General features: G+C 47.3%; 1 protein-coding gene across 7 annotated transcripts in view; it reads right to left on the bottom strand.

Annotated features, from left to right (window-relative positions):
• The window catches only part of DNAH8 (dynein axonemal heavy chain 8), a 10,041,960-nt gene that overhangs the window by 5,345,146 nt on the left and 4,675,790 nt on the right, over positions 1-21,024 (bottom strand). For all 7 annotated transcript variants that reach the window (XM_078647354.1, XM_078647353.1, XM_078647356.1 and 4 more), the window contains one exon: positions 1,350-1,452. In XM_078647354.1, the coding sequence (XP_078503480.1) occupies positions 1,350-1,452 (103 nt within the window). The remainder of the gene's footprint in view (positions 1-1,349; positions 1,453-21,024) is intronic.

The raw sequence follows: 21,024 nt of genomic DNA on the forward strand, positions 1-21,024 counted from the left end.
TAATAAATGAGATAATTCTGAGGAGCATTGCAACGCTCCATGCATTCCAGTTTTTCATAAAGAGTTTTTCAAAAAGATTTGACCCATATAAATCAGACGCCTAAAAAAGATTCTTTTCTAGACCATTGCAGTCAAAAAGACAATAAAAACAGTATGAATTGTATGTAATTCAGAGAAACAGCTTGATAGGAAATATGCCCGAAAACATCATCTAATCAAATCAGGGACATTTATTTAGAGCACAAATCACTTAAGTTGAAAGTCTCATGGTGCTTGCAGACAGCTCCGAAAGCTTGATTGTTTAGTTGTCAAACAGCCATGTCTTTAACTTTCTGCAAAGCAGTTATGATCTGTGATCGTGCCTAAGTTTGAGGGCAGTTTGTTCCAAGTGGCAGGTGCAAGAAAAGAGAAGGACCTTCCTCCATTTCTAGTGGTGCGGATTCTGAGTGGTGTAAGAAATAATTCATTTCTGGATCTCAGGGTCCAGCAAGGTTGGTACCAGCTTAGCTTTTTGGCCCAATAACCCGGGCCTATTCCATATATTTGTGTGTTAAACAAAGAAGCTTGAAGCAAATTTGCTTTCTGACTGGGAGCCAGTGTAGAGATCTCAGACTAGGGACCAAAGGGGATCTAGACGGGAGATTGAGAACCAGTCTGGCCACGGAGTTCTGCAGAATCTGAAGCCTTGTAAGACAGCCTTCGTTGAATAAGGACAACAGGGCATTGACGTAGTCCATGCGGTTGATAATCAGTCCCTGAACTAGTGGTTTTCATCGGAATCCATTTAAAAACCTTGTGTAGACCACGCATCACACCAAAGCAGGAGCCAATTATATGGTTAATCTGACTTTTCATTGATAATTGGTTGTCCATATGGAATCCTACATTCCGTACCATCTGTTTTGGGATTGGACAGGGGCCAAGGTTTGGGAGCCACCAGTCATGTGACCAGTGTTCATCAGCTTTGCCAAAAAGCACAATCTCGGACTTGCCTCCGTTTAATTGAAGATGATTTGTGCTCATCCACCTATCAACTTTGGATATGCATTCTTTGAATCACAACTTTGTCCCTACCGGATCTGGGCCAAGGGTGATCAAGATCTGAGTATCATCGGTGTACGATACAACAACGAAGCCGTCGGATCTGATCTTCATGGGAGCAGTAGTGGATGCAGAGCGTTTTATGCAACAGGACAATCGTTTACATTTGACTACTTTGTAAAGTCAGATTAGCCACATAATAAACTTAAGAAAGCTGTCTTCAGGAGTGGTTTAAGCCTTGTAAAACACACACATAATTCAATCATTTTATTTAGGCCAAAATGAACAGAATAACTGAAAAAATCTACCTGTATTGTATGTGGATCACTAGCTTGTCCGAGAATTTCAAGTAGAACAGGATCAGAAACAAAGAAGAATCGTGGAAACAGCAACCGTTTCTTTTCGAGATACCTTTAAATAAATAAGGAGGAATATTAATACATACATTTTGCATGATTATGAGTACCTTGCTTGCCTAACAACAATATTAATTTGCTAATAACCGTGCTGCTTTCATTTATTTTGCAGCCTGGAAGTAATTTTATTTAGTAATTATGGTGTCTGATGCTTCCCTGCCTAGGCATTAAATGTGAATATGACATTGCAAATCTAAATTATCGATTTTTTGGAATGCATATAACGAGTCCTGTGGGAGGTGTTTTTCTTGAGGTTCCACTGAGGAATTAGGGATTATAAGGGGGCTGGGCAATGTTGTCCTAGATAACTAGAAAAGTTAATTTACTATGTTCAGGCTTGGAAAAATTACGTATTAAATATGTTTAGATGCCTAAAGTTTAACGCTCTAATGGCCAGATGTACAAAAGGAAATTGCACTTCTTAATGAAATGACCAAATTGCAACTTTATACAATATATACAAAGGCCTAAACACAGTCACAAAATGCAATTTCTACCCATTAGAAATCGCATCTTGTGATTCCCTCAATAGGAAATGACAAATAAGAATTTCCTATTTGCAATTTCATGAGCACATACACAAAGGCCCACATGCATCAAGCATTTTTGGAGTCGCAAACGGTGCGATTCCTTAAAATCGGCCGTTTGCGATTCCAAAAGTGCTTGTTGGGATGCATGAAGCAATTTTAGAATTCGTAACATTTTTGCGAGTTCTAAAATTGCGATTGCTTTTAAGAAGTCGCAGATGTGCGATTTCTTAAAAGCAATGCATCATTACTTTTAAAAGTGCAAAATCGCAATTAGGGTGTCAAATTTACCGAGTGTTTGAACCACTCGGTAAATTTGGAAAAAGTGTTTAAAATGCTGAAAATGTTTTTTTTTCAACATTCATGTTTCACACACACATATGTCCTTAGGACATGTGTGTGTGAAACATGATGCGAAAAATACATTTCAGGGGTGCAGGGGGGGGTCCTTTGGACCCCCCCCTGCACTTATTAAATTTTCAAAGTGCCACTCGCAATTTGCTAATGCCTTCCCATTTACTCCTATGGGCCTTTTGGCCCATAGGGATCAATGGGAATTGCGAAAATTAACTTAAGAATTCGGTATTTATTTGGGATTCGGTAAAAATTGCGATTTTTACCGAATCACAAATGAATACCGAAAATAATGATGCATACCATTTTGCACTTCTTAATTTGCGAATCCTTATTTTTCGCAAATTAAGAAGTGCAAAATGTCTCAATGATGCATGTGGGCCAAAGCATTTCCTAAATGCGAAATTGACATTACCATCGACTCCAAGTCAATGGCAACCATATGCAATTTAAAAAATGCCCCCAAAATGTATTTTTGAGAGTGCCATGGCCATTTGTGCACTTTACATGCACACCACTTTTTGCTGGGGTGCATTATGGGGCGCTTTAAGTCTATGTGCACCAATGGTTTTGCATTTCCTAATTTGAATAGGAAATCGCAAATTTGAAATTGAAAAACCATTCACACCTATGGGCCTTTAGGAACAAATTCTTTAGCATTTCCTAAATTGTGATTTCTAATAGCGAGTTCTACTCTGTAGGAATCACTATTAGGAAATCTACATTTTTGTACATTCTATTTTGCATTTCCTAAATACAGATTTCTTAGGATTTGGTATTTAGGAAACGCAAGCTGGAAGTTCTTACATCTGGTCCTAAATACCAAGCTAGTGAAATCCTACTGCAGAAGCATGATATTTCTGAAAGGAATGCAGGGTTGTCTTGTTGAGCTTTGCCCTACAGACATTTTGGTGTAGAAATAGAAATTAAATGACCATCTCAGCAGGAAGAAGCCTGCTGCTGGCCTATGGAGGAATGCCTCATTAACTTACTGGTAATCCTTTTTACTCTCAGACCATCTCATCCTCGTCACAGTCATTATTAATGAGGTGGGTGGCACCTTGAGACAGGAATGAAGCAGGAGAATCCTAAAAATGCAAGCCCTACCCACCCAAATGGGTTGTCATATAAATGCTGGCACTCACAAGCTCCTTCTATACTAATCCAAACCCTGTCGAAAAACTGAAAGGAGGGCACATGGGTGGCTGTTATGACTGTGAAGAAGAATAAGTGGACTTCAAGTAATGAAGATTTCTAGTAAGTAAACAAGACATTATGTATATGCCCCTCATCCTTGTCTCAGTCATTAGAATTGAGATATACCAAAGCCATAAACAATTAATTAACCAGCAAAATATAAAGGTGAAAAATCTTAAATATGCAACACCCACAAACAATGTTCCCTCTAATTGTTTTCCCCTGTGTGCGGTAGTGTAGGGTCTCTGTGCGCTGCAAGCCATGGCTGTCTGCGCCTGGAACCAGACCGCGCTTGTGGGCAGCGCCAAATATCACTCCAAACTTTTACTTAAAAAAACTGAAAAGACGGTACATTTCCACTCATACAACCCACGTTAAGGGGCTTAAGGCAGATTTGCAATTTGGATACACACGCCATGATATGAATTGGTTACACAGGCAAGTACACTTCAGGTTTAGGAAAGCACAAGACTTCAACGGCCGAGGGTCCATAGACTGCCTGAAGTACATGCAGTTCTTCAGCTGAATATGCCATTATAACGGAATGGTCAGAATGAAATTGGGGGAGAAGAAATTAGATGGGCAATGGGGAGAGCTTGCAAGCTGACAGAGATAACTTACATACTTTGGTTAGACCCTCCTAGGACTTAGTGCAATATTTGATTTGATTTGATTTGATTCGGGATTTCTAGAGCGCGTAGCTACCCTCGGGCCTCCCAGCGCTAAGTAAAGCTTGACAGTTCTCCTGGAGGTGGATTATTGGGGGAACAACCAGGTTTTCAGCAGTCTACGAAATGAGAGGAGATTGTTTTCTTTGCGGATGTTAAGGGGGAGGCTGTTCCAAAGCTTGGGAGCGTTATAAGAGAAGCGTCGGCCGCCAGTGCGAGCTTTCCTTATTCTGGGTACTCTAGCCAGGAACAGGTCGTCTGACCTGAGTTGTCGGGCTGATTTGTGTGGCTTAATGAGAGGTCTCAGAATTGGAGGACCCTTACCTTGTAAGATTTTATGGGAGATGCACAGGGCTTTGAAAGAGATACGTTCTTGGATGGGGAGCCAATGAAGCGCCATGAGGGAGGGCTTGGCTGAGCATCTACATTTCATTCCCGTCAATAGCCTTGCTGCGGCGTTCTGGAGTTTTTTTATGACAGCTACAGGTGCGCCTAAATATAAGGCGTTTCCGTAGTCCAGTCTTGATAAAATGAGGCCCTGAATCAAGATTTTCCTAGACTGGGGGGGGATCAGTGGAAGGATCTTCCGGGCTGCTCGCATGAGTCCAAAGCAGGTTCCTGCTGTCTTTCTCGCTTGGGCTCTGAAGATAAGATCTTCGTCAAGCCAGACGCCTAGACTTTTGATTTCTTGTTTAGGTATGGGGGGAATGCCCATGCTGGCTGGCCAGGTAAGTGTTTTTGGAAGTTTGTTGGGGTTGCCTAGGAGCATGATTTCTGATTTTTCTCCATTGAGTTTGAGCCTAGAATTGCCCATCCATATAGATATGTTGTGCAGGCAGGAGACTAGGTTCTCCATTGAATGATCGGCCTGGTTGATGGAGACGACTAATTGCGTGTCGTCGGCGTACATGACCACCTTTATGCCAAATGGGGAAGCGATGTCGTCCAAAGGGGCCATGTAAACATTAAAAAGCGTGGGGCTCAGGGAGGAGCCCTGAGGAACTCCACAGTTCAGGGGGAGAGATTTAGAATGACTGTGGCTATCGGCCACTTGGAAGGTCCTGTGTTCCAGAAATGACTTTAGCCATGCCAGAGCGGTCTCCGAAATGCCCGATTTTTGGAGGCGGTGGAGCAAGATGGTGTGGTCCACCGTGTCGAAGGCAGCGCTCAGATCCAGGAGGATCATTGCCACTGATCCCCTGCGTCCAGAATGGATCTTGTCTCTTCTGTTACGGCCAGGAGGGCGGTGTCAGTCCCCTGTCCGGGTCTGAACCCTGTCTGTGAGTGGCGGAGGAGGTTATTGGTTTCTAGGAAAGTTGAAAGCTGTTCATTTACAATCCTCTCTGTCATTTTGCTAATGCCTGGGAGGAGAGAGATGGGTCGGAAGTTTGAAAGATCCTGAGGGTCTAGGTGGGGTTTCTTTATAAGAGCCCGAACTGTCGCACTTTTCCAGCTGGCCGGAACTATCCCGCTGGAGAGGGAGGCATTTATCAGCCTCGTGAGATGGGGGGATATAGTGGGGGCTACTAGGTTGAGTTTGCTCATAGGAGCAGGGTCGTCTGGGGAGCCACTCTTCACTCGGTTGAGCGTGTCCAGCAGTTTTTCTGTGGAGATGGGGAGGAAGGCTTTCAGAGTTGGTGCGTCTGGGTCGGTGGCCCTGGCTGGGAGGTTGAGTGAGGGGTGGCTGGTGGGGAGGGTCATAATGATTTTTTGGATTTTAGATGAGAAAAACTCAGCGAGTTGGGTGCATCTGGCGCCGGTGGGATCAGCGGCCGGCCGCGGTTCGGGGATTTTCATGAGACTTTTTACTATGCGGTAGGTCTCCCTGGAAGAGTTGGAGGCAGCCATGATTTTTCCTTCGTAGTAAGAGGCTTGTGTGATTTTGATGAGAGTTTTATATTGTTTAATGGCCGATTTATACATTTCTTTGTTGTTAGGATTCCAGTCTTTCCTCCAGATCCGCTCTAATTTTTTAATTTTTTTTCGGAGATCTCGTAATTCCGAGGTGAACCAGGGGGATTTGTACGAGTTCCTCCTACTAGGGAGCTGTTTAACGGGGAGAACCGCGTCCAGAGACGTTTCAATCCAATCACGGAATTGGATATCAGCTAGTGAGGGATCCGGGTTCAGGGTAGGGGCGGAGGCTATGAGCTGATGGGTCCAGGCATCAGTGTTAAGCTTGTTCCATGAGCCCGAGGGTGCTTGGGGTGGAGGGCTGGGGCCGATGTGGCTGGTTATTGGGATTTTGAGTAAGATCAGGTGGTGATCTGTCCAAGGAATAGGAAGGGGAGGGGATGTGGAGAGTTCTTGGATGTTTGAAAAGACAGGGTCCAGGAGATGGCCCTTTTTGTGAGTGGGCAGGGGATTCTTCAGGGAGAGGCTGAGTGCGAAGAGATCTTCTTTGAGGTCTCCCGCTGTGAGATTCTCTGGATCATCAAAGTGGATGTTGAGGTCTCCTAGTACTGTGAAGTTGGGCGATAGCCAGGCCAGGGAGGTGGCAGTCTCTACAAGGGAGTTAGGGAACTGTCCAAGTGGTCCCGTGGGTCTGTATATGAGTAGGCCTGACAGGGTTTTTTCCGGGGAGAGATGTAGAGAGAAGTGGACATTTTCACAGTTAAGGACTGGACTGTCCTTAAGATGACAGATGAGGTGGGCTTTCGTGATTATTGCTAATCCGCCTCCTACTCCTTGCGATCTGTCCAGATGTTTGATAGTGTAGCCCGGAGGGAGGGCATGGACTATGTCTGGATCAGATGAAGAGTTAATCCACGTTTCCGTAAGGAACAGCACTTCAATATGGAAGTTCTGAATTAGTAAGTTGATTTCGGTGTTGTGCTTGGGGAGTGATCTGCAGTTAAGCAGAGCCATTTTGATTGTCCGTGCTTTGGGGGGTGGTTGCACGATGAATTTGTATGCACAGTGGTTACATTTGTAATGATACTTATCAGGAGAGATGGAGTGAAGACAAGGTTTGGGTGTGATTATTGCCAGTTTGCGGAGAGTGTCTGGCGAATAGATAATGGTGGAAGGAACGGGAGGGACAGGGGAGCTGGGCCCTGGGCTCGTACTGGCGCGGACGGGTGCAGACGGTCTTACCTTTGGCGCGTCTTCGGCGCGCTGACGGCGCGCCCGCTGCGCGCGTCCGCTGCGCGCGTCCGGCCCTGGCACATTTTCTAGAGGGGAGGAAAGGGTGTGTTGCCTCTGGCCGGTGGGCGTGGCCTCACGGCCCTCGCTGATGGCGGCAAGAAGTTTGTTGAACCCCGCTGCAGCGTTTAGATCGGCTGCGCGGTGGTGTCGGCGATTGTGAGGAGGGGGGAGTGCTCAAGCTAGGTGATGCAACAGGTAAAAATACGATTATTTTTTCAAAAGAACAATTTTTAAAAACAAGTGCTACTCTTCCGGCTTCCGCCTCAGGAGCTTCTGTCTGTCTTAATGCGAGCTTTCAGATCAGTGCGGTTTAAGAAGGGCGGGGGAGTGGCCTCTGGCCGGTGGGCGTGGCCTCGCGGCCCTCGCTGATGGCGGCAAGAAGTTTGTTGAACCCCGCGGCAGCGTTTAGATCGGCTGCGCGGTGGTGTCGGCGATTGTGAGGAGGGGGGAGTGCTCAAGCTAGGTGATGCAACAGGTAAAAATACAATTATTTTTTTCAAAAGAACAATTTTTAAAAACAAGTGCTACTCTCCCGGCTTCCGCCTCAGGAGCTTCTGTCTGTCTTAATGCGAGCTTTCAGATCAGCGCGGTTTAAGAAGGACGGGGGCGTGGCCTCTGGCCAGTGGGCGTGGCCTCGCGGCCCTCGCTGATGGCGGCAAGAAGTTTGTTGAACCCCGCAGCAGCGTTTAGATCGGCTGCGCGGTGATGTCGGCGATTGTGAGGAGGGGGGAGTGCTCAAGCTAGGTGATGCAACAGGTAAAAATACAATTATTTTTTCAAAAGAACAATTTTTAAAAACAAGTGCTACTCTCCCGGCTTCCGCCTCAGGAGCTTCTGTCTGTCTTAATGCGAGCTTTCAGATCAGCGCGGTTTAAGAAGGGCGGGGGCGTGGCCTCTGGCCGGTGGGCGTGGCCTCGCGGCCCTCGCTGATGGCGGCAAGAAGTTTGTGGAACCCCGCGGCAGCGTTTAGATCGGCTGCGCGGTGGTGTCGGCGATTGTGAGGAGGGGGGAGTGCTCAAGCTAGGTGATGCAACAGGTAAATATACAATTATTTTTTCAAAAGAACAATTTTTAAAAACAAGTGCTACTCTCCCGGCTTCCGCCTCAGGAGCTTCTGTCTGTCTTAATCATAATATCCCACATACCCAACAGTGGTGACATGCTCTACTGGTGCACCAAATACGTGGAAAACTGGGCCATGACTTATCTACATATCACAGTCCCCAATTCTTCAATATCTACTCACCTGGGAGGAATAGGGTGGGACGGATTCTGGCTTATATGCAACTCAAATGCTAAGATCTTCTTACAAGCCACCTCAACACATACTTCATAATCGAAGGGAAGTGCAATTACAGACTCAATTCTTTGAGGGGGATTCAGAGGAGCCATTAGAAGAACATGATTGAGGGTTAAGGGAGGCCCGTCTGAAAGATAATTATTTTAAGATACTACATCAATGGCAATGGACCCCCAAAAGACTCCATGCCTCCTTCTAATCCAACAATTTTTTCTCTCCTTTTCTCTTTCATGTGTCTTGCTTCTCTTTTTGTCTCTGTCTCCTCCCATTGCTCCCCTCATCCTCTTCTTTTCGCTTTTCTCTTTTTCTGTCCTCACCTCTCATCTCTATATTTGTTTTGTCTCTTTTCCTACTTTTCCTTCCTTTTCTCTAGTTTCCCTGATCCTTCAATCATACATGTGATCTTTGTTTCTATCATCGCCTTGTCTTATCCCTCTCCCCTTATTCTGCTCTTTTTTTTGCCCGATAACTACAACTCTTGAAATCTATGAACATCAGGCCTTAGGGCTACTTTGTATAGTGGAGAACTCCAGGGCTCTTGAGCTAACAAAAACTGATTTATGAGGTCAGTGCCCGACTTGTCCTTGCATAGCTGGGTTAAAACTGCTGTTGTATTGGTAGAGGCTATTGGTAATCCCAGAGCTGATGCAATTTCGTAGCACCTTAGAAGGTGTTCCGGGGCAGCCTGGGGCCTGTAAGATCGCCTTGCTTTGGACTATTGTAGATCGACTGGATGAGATTGCGTATGAGAATCTCTGGTCTTCCCCTAGAGAGGCCATCTGTTTCAAAGCCAGAAGTGAAAAGTACCTATTGGTGCTATGTTGACACCTTAATTCTACATCCTCTGTGGGCTGGATACCTCATTGCCTCCTTTATTGAGTTTAAAGTTCATTATCATCTATAGGCATTCGTGGATCATATTGAACCTCCCCTTGCGTAAGCTTTATATAGAACATTTAAAAGTTTACTTGGGGACTTTGCCTACCTGCTCCTTCACAGCTAAATGGAAATGTGATGCCCATGTTTCTGTCAAGATCTGCCTTTTCTGCCCCCAGGTGGTCGGAACAGCTGCGCTTGTTGCATTTTCCTGCTCAACATAGCAAGGTATTAGATGGAAATGGATTTTAACACTTTGCCGTAAATTGGGCTTTAATATTAAGAAGGGAAACTAGACAATGTATTGCAATTGCTGTCACTTGTTTTATGATGAACATGTGTAGGCTTAGACAGAAAAGGATGCTTAGATGGAATGGGGTTTATCTTCTGCCGTTAATTTAAACTTTTCAATTGCATCTTCAATCTGCCATTGTTTTAAACTGTTTAAAAGTGGACTTTTTATGATATGCAATGTGCTAGATTTTTATGAAAGTCTTTATGCTTTGAAAGATTAGTATAAATGATTTTATTGTTTTATCCTTTTTTATGTACTGTTTTTAACATGCTCTTTTATGCCATTGTGCTGAAATAAACACTATCATGATGATGAGGGATTTGATTAATTACAAGGAATATCACAGTACAACAGAACCGAACTGCCGATGTTTCAAAAATAAAGCAAGGATGGGTTCTGCTTGTGTGGAGGCCATTTCTAGTCAGGATTGATGCCTCAGATCAGTCAAAAAACGATGATTTCTGACAGTTGACTTTTGTGCATGCAGCATATCCCTGTACTGCTACATTAAGTTATACTGACAGTACCCACTCGTCACTATCCCACCTTGTAATCAATATATTCTGTTTTCTATAGGCTAATTCCGTGATCAACCTAATTTTACCATCTCAATATTGGTTTTGCTGTTTGTATATGAATGAATGATAAATCAGTGAAAATACCTTATTGGCTTTACGAGCAGAGATCCTTCCACCTAAAGAACAAGCATTGAAAAGGGCTAGTCTCATGCTGTTACATTTCCTTTATTTTTAATCTTTGTGATAATTTTCACATCCTTTTGACTATTATAAGCAATTGGTTAGAAAGATTCTTGAAGCCTTGGTTAGAGTACACACTTGAGTAGTTTTAGGAGTCTTTTTATTTTCCATGCGTGTTAGGAATGTACATAGTGTTGCGCAGCCAGCAAAGGCCACCAGCAGCGTGACGTCCTTCACCACCACTTAGGTAACAGGATAATAAATGACAGTATGACTATCAAAACACCACAGTCATAGTGACCATAGCTATTTCCGGCACCTGGTCACACTAGAGCCGTCCCCTGAAACAGCTCCGGTCACTTTATGTGCTGACTCCTGAGGTCATCTTTGGTCCTGGTACAGGAAGTACATCTTTTGAACTTTGACAAACATTGCCTTTAGGGTTTTAGGACCACAGTGGTATGCCTTGCCAATAACACCGGCAGTTCTTCATCTCTCAGGCCACAGAAAACCTGATTCAATTATAATACTCTTAGCACTGCCAAGTATCACGCATCAGGGGTGACACTAACACATTTCAGTGGGGCGATCCGCATCACCGCACTGAAATGCAAAGTCACGCATAATAGGCATATCGCACCTTTGCTGTCAAGCCATTGTAGTAATTAGGCACCCTTGTAATGCTAAACTAAAGTTGGAGTAGCTCCCAGCAGGCTTTAGGGGCTCAGGCAGCTCTCTTGCTAAGCTGCTACAATGTAACAATTATTGGATTCCAACTGCGCAGCATACTGATGTACATGTGACTAACGTAACTTCCTGCGTTCTGCGCGTTTGCGCGGGCGTGTGGCTGCAGTTCCTGAGTTGCGGAAGCTATGGGTAATGCAGTGGCAATGAGCGCTGCTCAGACCACAGTAATAATATTTAAAAATATATAATCGACATCCACGACTGGCGGCGGACCTGAGTCCGACCAAACCCAAGGACAGGACTACGCTGACTGCTAGATCCCAGAACACACCACTCCGTCACTGAATCTTCATGCTGCTGGAGTGGTGTTGTGGCCAAGAGGCGGTCGGGCCCGTACCAGTTTGCAGCCTCTCGCCCGTCAAAGTAAGTCAGTGGTATCGCTCTGTCTCCTAATAAAATGTGGTTTAAATTATATTAGCGTGCTGAGATCTTCGCCTGCGTGCACTGCCTGTGTTACAGTTGAAGTCTTAGACTTAGTGTATGTCTGGTGATCACTTAATTTTCAGCTGCGACATACAACCTAACAAAACTCAAATTGGGCCGGTAGGGGTGAGCAATTGACGGTATTGGTCCAATTACTTTCAGTGCAGCGGTGTCAGAGCCTGGTTTAGCTTTGTGACAGCCCAGTGATGATCTGGGCCGCTGGCTGCAGGGCTGGGAAGATAGCGGCACGCTGAGCGGGGCCGACGGCCCAGGGTAATTATTTTTATAAGGTTGCCTGTGTGTTGACTCTTATTTAGGCAGCTCATCTGTGCCACACTGGTGGCTGCGCTGCTGGGCAGTAGTTGCGCGCTGACCGGGATGGACCGCATCGCTTGGAGTGAATGATTTTTAGGGTTGAGTTGAGTCGTATTTGAAATAAAGAGCACCATAGCGTGCAGCTTGGCTGTTAACAAGGTTTTATGCCTTATCTTAAGGCTTCAATGCCCGGCTGTGGAGTCCGCGAGTCAGCTGATTGTTGACCCTTTAATTTTAATTATTTAGACAGCGGTCTGACGTCCATGTATTTGGGGCCTCACATCCAGTTTTGGCCGGGTCCCACGTGGGACAGAGCGCCCATTAGTCCACATTTGCTCTGCACCTGATTGATTGGGAGAAGCCAGAAGGGCCCAGTGGGCAAAGGCTGGCTGAAGCAAGATCTGCTAACTGTTTGTCTGCCACTGTGCCAGCCCGCCCGACGCTGGGGCACACCTGTCCGTTACTCCGTTCACGCTGTGAGCAGGCGTCTGAATACTGTCTTTAAAAGACATCATTGCGCTACTGTACTTGTCTCTGCACCAGAGACCAGCATTGCAGGCTGTCAGCATTCTGTGCTGTGCACTCTGACTCCTCTGCCCCGATGTCAAGTGCCTCTCCCTGAAGCAGCTATTCAGCACGACTGTGGCCACTAACTTGTGAAAAACTGGACTGATGCCTGCATTGCCACTGGTCGAATTGTAACAGCATTGTGCAACGAGAGACAGAGCTCCTGCCGGAGCCCCTGCCAACATGGCTATGGACACCCGCACTATTGAATAAAGAAAACATGTAGGCACCTTTAGCATTTCCCTCACATTAGTAAGTAAGGTTGCTAAATACTGGCCATTTGCTCATGTGGATTTAAGGCTCAAGCATAACAGAAAGTTATTTCAAAATTGTCTTTGTAAAGTGTTTATATTTTACAATGGACTTTCTGATTTTACTTTATTTTTTAGCCAGTTATTAACTTCGCAGCTCCAGAGCAGTAAAAAGGGTTCCTATTTTTACTGTTTAAAGGTGCACGATGAGGGGGAAAATATTGACTTTCGGGGCTTCTTCAGAATTTTTTTATAACAGACAGGACAATAAAATACTAGTCATGCCAGTAAAAAATAGCCTGGTGGTAACCCTAACGGTAAGTGGCTAGGTACAACACGACCTTCCTGTGATCTGCTGCAGAATTGTGAGCAATAGTGAAGGCAATAATCGAACCAGGCAAGTCCAACCCCAGTCAGGCTTACGTACTTGTTACTGGCAGGAAGGTGGATATGTACACTGAGCAGCATTTGCTGCTGCTTTTGGGTCAGTCAAAGCCTGGTTGGAGCTTGTGGTTATTATGGTAGGGTTTACATTACTTATCAGGTGACATTTGTGTCAGAGGGTGGCTCTCTATGTAACATGGCATTAAGTACTCTAATGTGGCCGGTCCGTAGCTGCTTCCTGTTGTGTGCTTCTTGCGAATTGTTACACTATGAATCCTGACTTGTTAATCCTAAACACTTTGCATTCTGGGATTAATAGTTTTCTTCTTTCCTATTATAATGCATGGGTATACAAATCCCAGAATACAAAGAACACCTAGTTATAAAAAGAAGACATTTTGTGATCAAAAGGAACCTTTAATTTCAGGTGCTCTGCAGCAGTTCCAAGATCTTTGCTCAAAAGGGTATAATTTGTAATATTTAGCCGTTCCCATGGACTTCATTGCTTGGTTTGGCTCGCAAGAATTTGTCACTCATGATCATTGAAATGTCACTCATAATTGCAATGACATTTAAAAAATATCACACAGCAATCTGAAACCCTGGCAGCTAGGTACCCTGTTACATTTTTTGAGTATGTTTGGCCCAGGCACTTATTATTTTACAAATTAAGCACTGGTAAAGCGCGGTGTGGGGAAGTCTCTGGGCTTTTGTTTAAGTATTCATATTAATCACAGTTCGTGAAGGGGCTGTGATTAACATGAATACTTAAACAAAAGCCCACAGACTTCCCCGCACCACGGTTTACCAACAAAAGGGTAGAGCATGTTTAAAAACACAGCGTGTACTTACACCCTGTGTTTTTATATTTGCTCTACTCTTCTGTTAGTAGCGCGTTGCGGGGAAGACAGTGGGCTTTTGTTTAAGTATTCGTGTTAATCACAGCCCCTTCACGAGCTGTGATTAACATGAATACTTAAATAAAAGCCCACAGACTTCCCTGCGCCGCGCTTTACTAACAAAAGGGTAGAGCACATTTAAAAACACAGTGTGTACTTACATGCTGTGTTTTTAAACTTGCTCTACTCTTCTGTTAGTAGCGCGGTGCGGGGAACACTGTGGGCTTTTGTTTAAGTATTCATGTTAATCACTGCTCGTGAAGGGGCTGTGATTAACACAAATACTTAAACAAAAGCCCACAGTGTTCCCCGCACAGCAATTGCCCCAAACCAGCCATACCTGCACTCCTGTTGGCAAAATCTAATCAAGGAAGAGCTTTTCGCGCCGCTCGCTTTTTAAAGCGGCGGCATGAATTCTCACTTGGGATGTCCTTTGTGTGCGCGCTCCACACACGGGAGTGAGCGCACACAGGAAGAGAGGGGTGCGCGCGTTGGGAACAGTGCCCATAAAAATAATGTACACAAGGACCAATCACTAGCAATTAAATATGCAAAAACCACAACATTGGTAATCAATCAATCACTCAGCATTTGTAGAGCACAGCCCCCCGCCCCACCGGGGGCAAGGGGAATGTCTGGGTGCTGGGGTTTGAGGTCCCCATCGAAAAGCCAGGTCTTGAGGAAACGGTGGAAACATACGAGCAGAAAAAGGCAAAACGGAAGGCAGAAAATTGAGCGAGGGTAAAAAGCAAAACAGAGGGCAGAAAAACAAGTAGTGTAGTATATACTATACCAAAGTAAGGTATAGTGCGCAGAGAGTCCAGTGGATCCCCAGAGGTTTACAGATGCTTAAGTAGATAATACTAAATGCTCCATTTGTGGTCGAGCAGTTAGGCTTAGCAGAGGGCTATATTAAGCATTTGTTGTACACACAGGCAAGAAATGGTTAAACACACTCCAGTGCTCCAGGTCATGGATCTTGTTATTGCCCATGAAATTTGGGCATGTAATGGGCGCTCCTAATCTGATAAGTGTTTGGCATAAATTTTTAGAAGAGAGACATACCAGAGCACAATTGACTATATCTTGCTAGATGTAAGAATGTGGAGTAATCTGGAGTATATGGGCCCGATTCACAGAATCGGGCCCAAATACTTTAATCTGAGACAAAATCCTAAACGTACTACTTTTGGTATTCACAAAAGGCATTTAGTAGTAGTAAAGTTAGGATTTTGTCTTAAGTCTGTCTTAAGTCTGTCTTAAGTCTGTCCTAAGTTTGTTTTAAGTTTGTCTTGAGTTTGTCTTAAGTCTGTCTTAAGTCTGTCTTAGGTCAAACTTAAGACAAAATCCTAACTTTACTACTATGAAATGCCTTCTGTGAATACCAAAAGTTGTACGTTTAGGATTTTGTCTCAGATTAGTTCTGTGAATCGGCCCCATAGTTTGTTGTGAAAAGAGGAGAGTGTGACCACAATCCACTGACTCTAACACTAAAAATGACAATAACCCTCTCTAAAGCCACAGACGTGGACAAGGGCAATGGGCACCTTGTGGCTTCAAACAATAGAAGAAATGTGTGATGGGAAGTAGATAAGTGCTTCACTGGAGTGAGTCAGGGTGTGGACGGGCCAGTGGCGGTTGTTTCCTTAGGGCGAAGGGGCGGCGCCCTCTGTGTTTTCTGCCTCTAGACTATTTTGATTGTAGGTACTGTAATACCTATAAAACAGATAGAGATACACTGCCTGCTGTGTATCTATTAAAGGAATCGTCACGTCACTCAGTGTGGGTCCGGCAGCAGTCACAGGTCGGTGTCAGGCAGGCACATTCGCTTTGCCAGTGCTCTTGCGCCAGCCTCTTCAGTTACACTTTGCTGGGCCGATGATCCCTCAGCCCTGGAGCCTGTGAGGTCCTCAGCTCATCAACTCCCTGACTTTTTTTGTGGTGACGGGCCTCCCTAAATGACATCACTCGCAGAGTCAGCCTCGGGCTTTCCGAGGCTGCATGTCAATCAGGAAAGAAAGTCAAACTACCAGCTCTCCGATCACGTGTGGCATAGAATCACTTGACTAACCCCACCCAGCAGTGCCGCAATGCCAAGCTGCACGTTTTTTCAAAAACGTTGCGGGCTCCTGCAGCTGCACGCTAGGACTTTGGAGGGCTTTGTGCAGCAAAAGGAAGGCAACAGGCAGCTGCAGCCTCTCTCGTAAGAGCCGCCTGCATCCAGTGCTGTGCTAGAAAGGGTTCATCTCTGGGCAGACTGGACCCTGTAATGTTGTTGGACCGCACCGTTGCGGTCTAGTTTATCGCGCACGTAGGCGTGCGCTTACGCGGCGGCGTGCAACGCCACGTACGGTATAAAATAAAGGAGGCGTGGCCCGTGTAGTTAGTCGGGACCACGCGGAATCTAAAACAGGTGTCCGTGTCCCTCATTAAGCGGCGCGATACCGATAATGCGCCCGACTCAGGTCAGAACCTGACAATGGCGACGAGGGAGTGAACGGCCCCATGCTGTGCTCCTGTTGAAGCTCCTGCCTGCATCTCCTGAGCGCCGATACCGGCCCGGCACACGAGGTCATCAAGCTCCTCCGGCCTGGCTGAAGCCCTGGATCTCGACCTCGGCAGCCTCAGGCCAAGACCCACGGTGGCGGTTCCGCGAAGGACCAGTCTACGCTGCCTGTGCGTGCGCTGCGGAGCAGATGCCCCTGCCACGCCCATGGCATGCCTGACCAGCGGGGGTGAGTGCGCCTGCACCTCGTGCGGACCTAGGAGGTCGCGAGGCCGTGCATCGTGCTTAAGAGGGCCTTTGTGACTGGGGGTTGCCCCGCCTGCAGCGGACATCACAGCGGCAGCTCTGCCTAGAGTCTCACCGGCAGTACGCCCACGGAGTGGTTGTGCCCAGTCGCAGCCCCAAGTTTAGGGCCCGCCACCCGCAGGTTACACCATCCTCGTGCCAAGATGGCGGCCATTCCTCCAATAGAGCCGTTTACAGTGGACGGTGCGCCCGCCTCCCTGGCGCCAAGATGGAAAGATTGGACTGAACGACTTCAGTTCTACTTTGAAGGTGCGGGTACAGCTAGAGAACGGCGCAGAACGCTCCTCCTCCACCTCGGGGGGAAGGACATCCACAGAATTTACAAGACTCTAGTGGAGGCCACGCCACATACTTATGTCACCCTCCTTCAGGCGCTCAACGCATATTTTGAGCCCATGGCAAGCAAGGATTACGAGAGATTCATCTTTCGACAGGCGCGCCAGGAGGCAGATGAATCCCTAGACGCTTTCCACGGGAGACTGAGGGAACTCGCCAGCAACTGTGGTTTCAGGGATGAACAAGAGGAGATACGCGGCCAGATCATCCAGAACTGCTACTCCTCCGACTTGCGAGTCAAAATTCTCCAGGAAGATGGGAAACCTCTGGCAGACATCCTGAAATTAGGCCGCTCCAAAGAATTATCGCGAGCAAGAGCGTCGCACATGGAGGCAGCACTACAAAGGCCAGTGAAGGTCGAACAGGTCAACGTGGCCGAGCAGGTGAACGCTGTCCGACCAAAATCCCGGCAGTTCGGAAACAAAAAGCCACAAGATCGACGAAAAGACTGCGGATACTGTGGAGGAGTGCCTCACCGTGCGAAAGATTGCCCTGCGAATGGCAAGAAATGTGGCGCATGCGGACGGATGAACCACTTCGCCTCTGTCTGCAGATCCTCGAAACAAAGGCCAGAAGCAGCACACGCCATCCGAGGAAGCCCAGAGAGCGAAGACATGGACGACGACTCCAATGACTATCCCGTCCACTATGTCTTTTCTATCAACCAGCCAGCCAAGAAGAAGAGACGTCTCCCGAAGTGTCGAATACTAGTGAACCAACAAGAGGTGAGAGCCACCATCGACACGGGAGCCTCGATAGAACTCATGGCGGCCGACGTCTACCATCAACTGCGAGACAAGCCAACCCTGAAGACAGCGAAAATCCGTGTTTTCGCCTACGGACAAAAGACCCCGATCCCACTCATCGGATGTTTCCAAACGGAAATACACCACCAGGATCGGAAAGCATCCACAACAATCTATGTGACGAAAGAAGGGAGTGGCATGCTCCTCAGTGGACGAACGGCGGAGGAACTCCAGCTGATCTTCTACGCGATGGCGATACTGGAAGATGAACTAGATGCGATTCTCGACGAATTTGAAGACACCTTTCGAGGCATTGGCTGCCTCAAGGGGAAGGAGGTGTCGCTGCACATAGATCCTTCTATCAAGCCAGTTGCCCTCAGACACCGAAGGATTGCCTTCCACCTCAGGAAGAAAGTGGAGGAAGAACTCGAAAACCTCGAGAGGCAAGGCATAATTGAGAAAGTCGAGGGGCCCACACCCTGGGTATCCCCGATCGTGGTAGCACGAAAGCCCAAGCAGCCAGGACAGGTACGCATATGCGTGGACATGCGCCTGCCCAATGCAGCCGTCAAGCGAGAACGTCATTTAACACCTACCATCGACGATATCTTGGGCGAGCTAAATGGCGCTAAATGGTTTTCCAAGATGGATCTCCGTTCCGGCTACCATCAGCTGCCCCTGCACCCTGACTCCAGGTACATCACCACCTTCTCTACCCATGTGGGGCTCAGACGCTATCGACACCTCAACTTCGGCATATCCAGCGCGGCAGAAGTGTTTCAAAATACGATCCGAGAAGTACTGAGCGGACTCCCAGGAGTGTTGAACGTCAGTGACGACCTTCTCATATACGCACAATCAGTGGAAGAGCATCACCAAAGGTTGAGGGGAGTACTGCAAAGAATCAAAGACTCCGGCCTCACACTACACAAAGAGAAGTGCCAATTTCTCCAAAATAAAATCAGTTTTTTTGGATACACTTTCTCCGACAAGGGGGTCGCACCCGATCCTGACAAAGTCAAGGACGTACAAACAGCCCCTGCCCCGACGAACATCTCGGAGGTGCGAAGTTTCCTAGGAATGGTCAACTTCTGCGGAAGGTTCATCCCAGACCTTTCCAACCTCACCCGACCCCTCCGAGAACTCACAAAGTCGTCCACCCCCTGGCAGTGGGGTGAAGAACAAACTGACGCATTCCAAACTACTAAGGCGGCACTGTCAGCCGAGAAGACACTCTCCTACTTCCACCCGGCTAGACCAACCAACATCGCCGTCGATGCCAGTCCGTATGGTCTGGGAGCAGTCCTGACCCAACGCCACGGAGAAGATGGCTGGGTGCCTATCGCCTATGCGAGCAGGTCGCTGACGGAGACGGAGCAAAGGTACTCTCAGATTGAGAAGGAGGCCATAGCGATCCATTGGGCATGTAGACACTTCCATGTGTATGTATACGGGCATCCATCTCCACGGACCACAAGCCCCTGATTCCACTATTCCGAGGGTCAGCATCCAAACCACCCCCCAGGATAGAAAAGTGGATCCTGCAACTCCAGGAGTATGACTACCAGCTTCAGTTCAAACCGGGGGCTACTAACCCAGCAGATTATCTCTCCAGACACCCCAGGGCAGCCACCAGCGGGGAAAAGGAAGATGCAGAGGACACCGAAGCATATGTGAAGGCAGTAGTTGAAAGGTCAAGGCCTTTGCCCATGAGTCTGGACATGATCATCGAAGCAACCAAAAGTGATGAGATCTCCCAACTCGTAGCGTGCGCCATACGCACCAACGACTGGAGGACCCTCCAAACCTCGTTGAACAAAAGAACACCTCAGGCGAAAAGAGCACTGGAAGCGCTGCTGAAAGTCAAGGAAGAATTATCAGTGGACAATCAAGGGTGTTTATTAAGAGGACCCCGGATCGTAATGCCGTCAAGCCTCACCCACCAAGCTGTCACTCTCGCTCACCGAGGACACCAGGGAGTGGTAAAAACCAAGAGCAGGCTTCGTGCGAAAGTTTGGTTTCCAGACCTGGACTCCCAGGTTGAACAAGCCGTCAAGGACTGTCAATGGTGCCAAGCCGCCGGACCCCCAGACAGCCCGCCCCCGGTCATCACCGAGGACGGCCCGCGAAAACCTTGGGAGCATGTGAGTGCCGACTTTGGCCATATACCAGATGGGAGACACATGTTGGTCATTATGGATGACTTCACGAAATATCCGGAAGTGGAGATCGTGGCGACACTCACCGCCCGAGAGGTCATAGCCAAGTTTGAAAAGGCCATCGCCACCCATGGTATCTTCGAACAAGTCAAGACCGACAACGGACCACCCTTCCAAGGGCAAGAGTTTGCGGACTATCTGGCAGAGTGGGGAATACAACACAGGAAGGTGACACCCCGGTGGCCGCAAGCCAATGGAGAGGTGGAAAGATTTATGCGCACCCTAAAGAAGATCATCCGGATTGCCCATGCCGAAGGAGTCTCATTGGAAAAGGAAATATACTCTTTCCTCAGGGAGTACCGACTCACACCACATCGCACCACGGAAGCTGCCCCTGGACCATCTGCAATGGGGCGAATAGTCCGTGACACCATTCCCAGTCACCACACTTGGACTCCCAACAAAGCAAGTTCACGACGGACATGGTCCAACAGGAAGACGTCGAATGACTACGCCAGTTTTCGGAGACGAGCCAAAGAATCATCTCTAGACAAGAATGACCGTGTCTACGTGAAGGACAGGTACCCGGGGAGTAAGTTCAGGCTCCCCTATGAGCCACAGCCGTGGACCGTCACGAGCCGAAAAGGGACTATGATAACTGCTCAGCGAGGAGGAGAGACAGTCACTCGCAATGTCTCGTTCTTTAAAAAAGCGGCCAATCCAGCAGAAGACCAACCCGTCCCCGAGAGTCAGCAGGAATCACCCGATCGATCCGAAGCAAGCCAGGACAACCCCGACAGCGAAAGCAGTGACAGACGCGACAGTCCGGCAGAGGGGCTACGAGCCTCTGAGACACCTACAACTGC

This window comes from Lissotriton helveticus, chromosome 6 (assembly GCF_964261635.1).
Source record: "Lissotriton helveticus chromosome 6, aLisHel1.1, whole genome shotgun sequence".
NCBI lineage: Eukaryota > Metazoa > Chordata > Amphibia > Caudata > Salamandridae > Lissotriton > Lissotriton helveticus.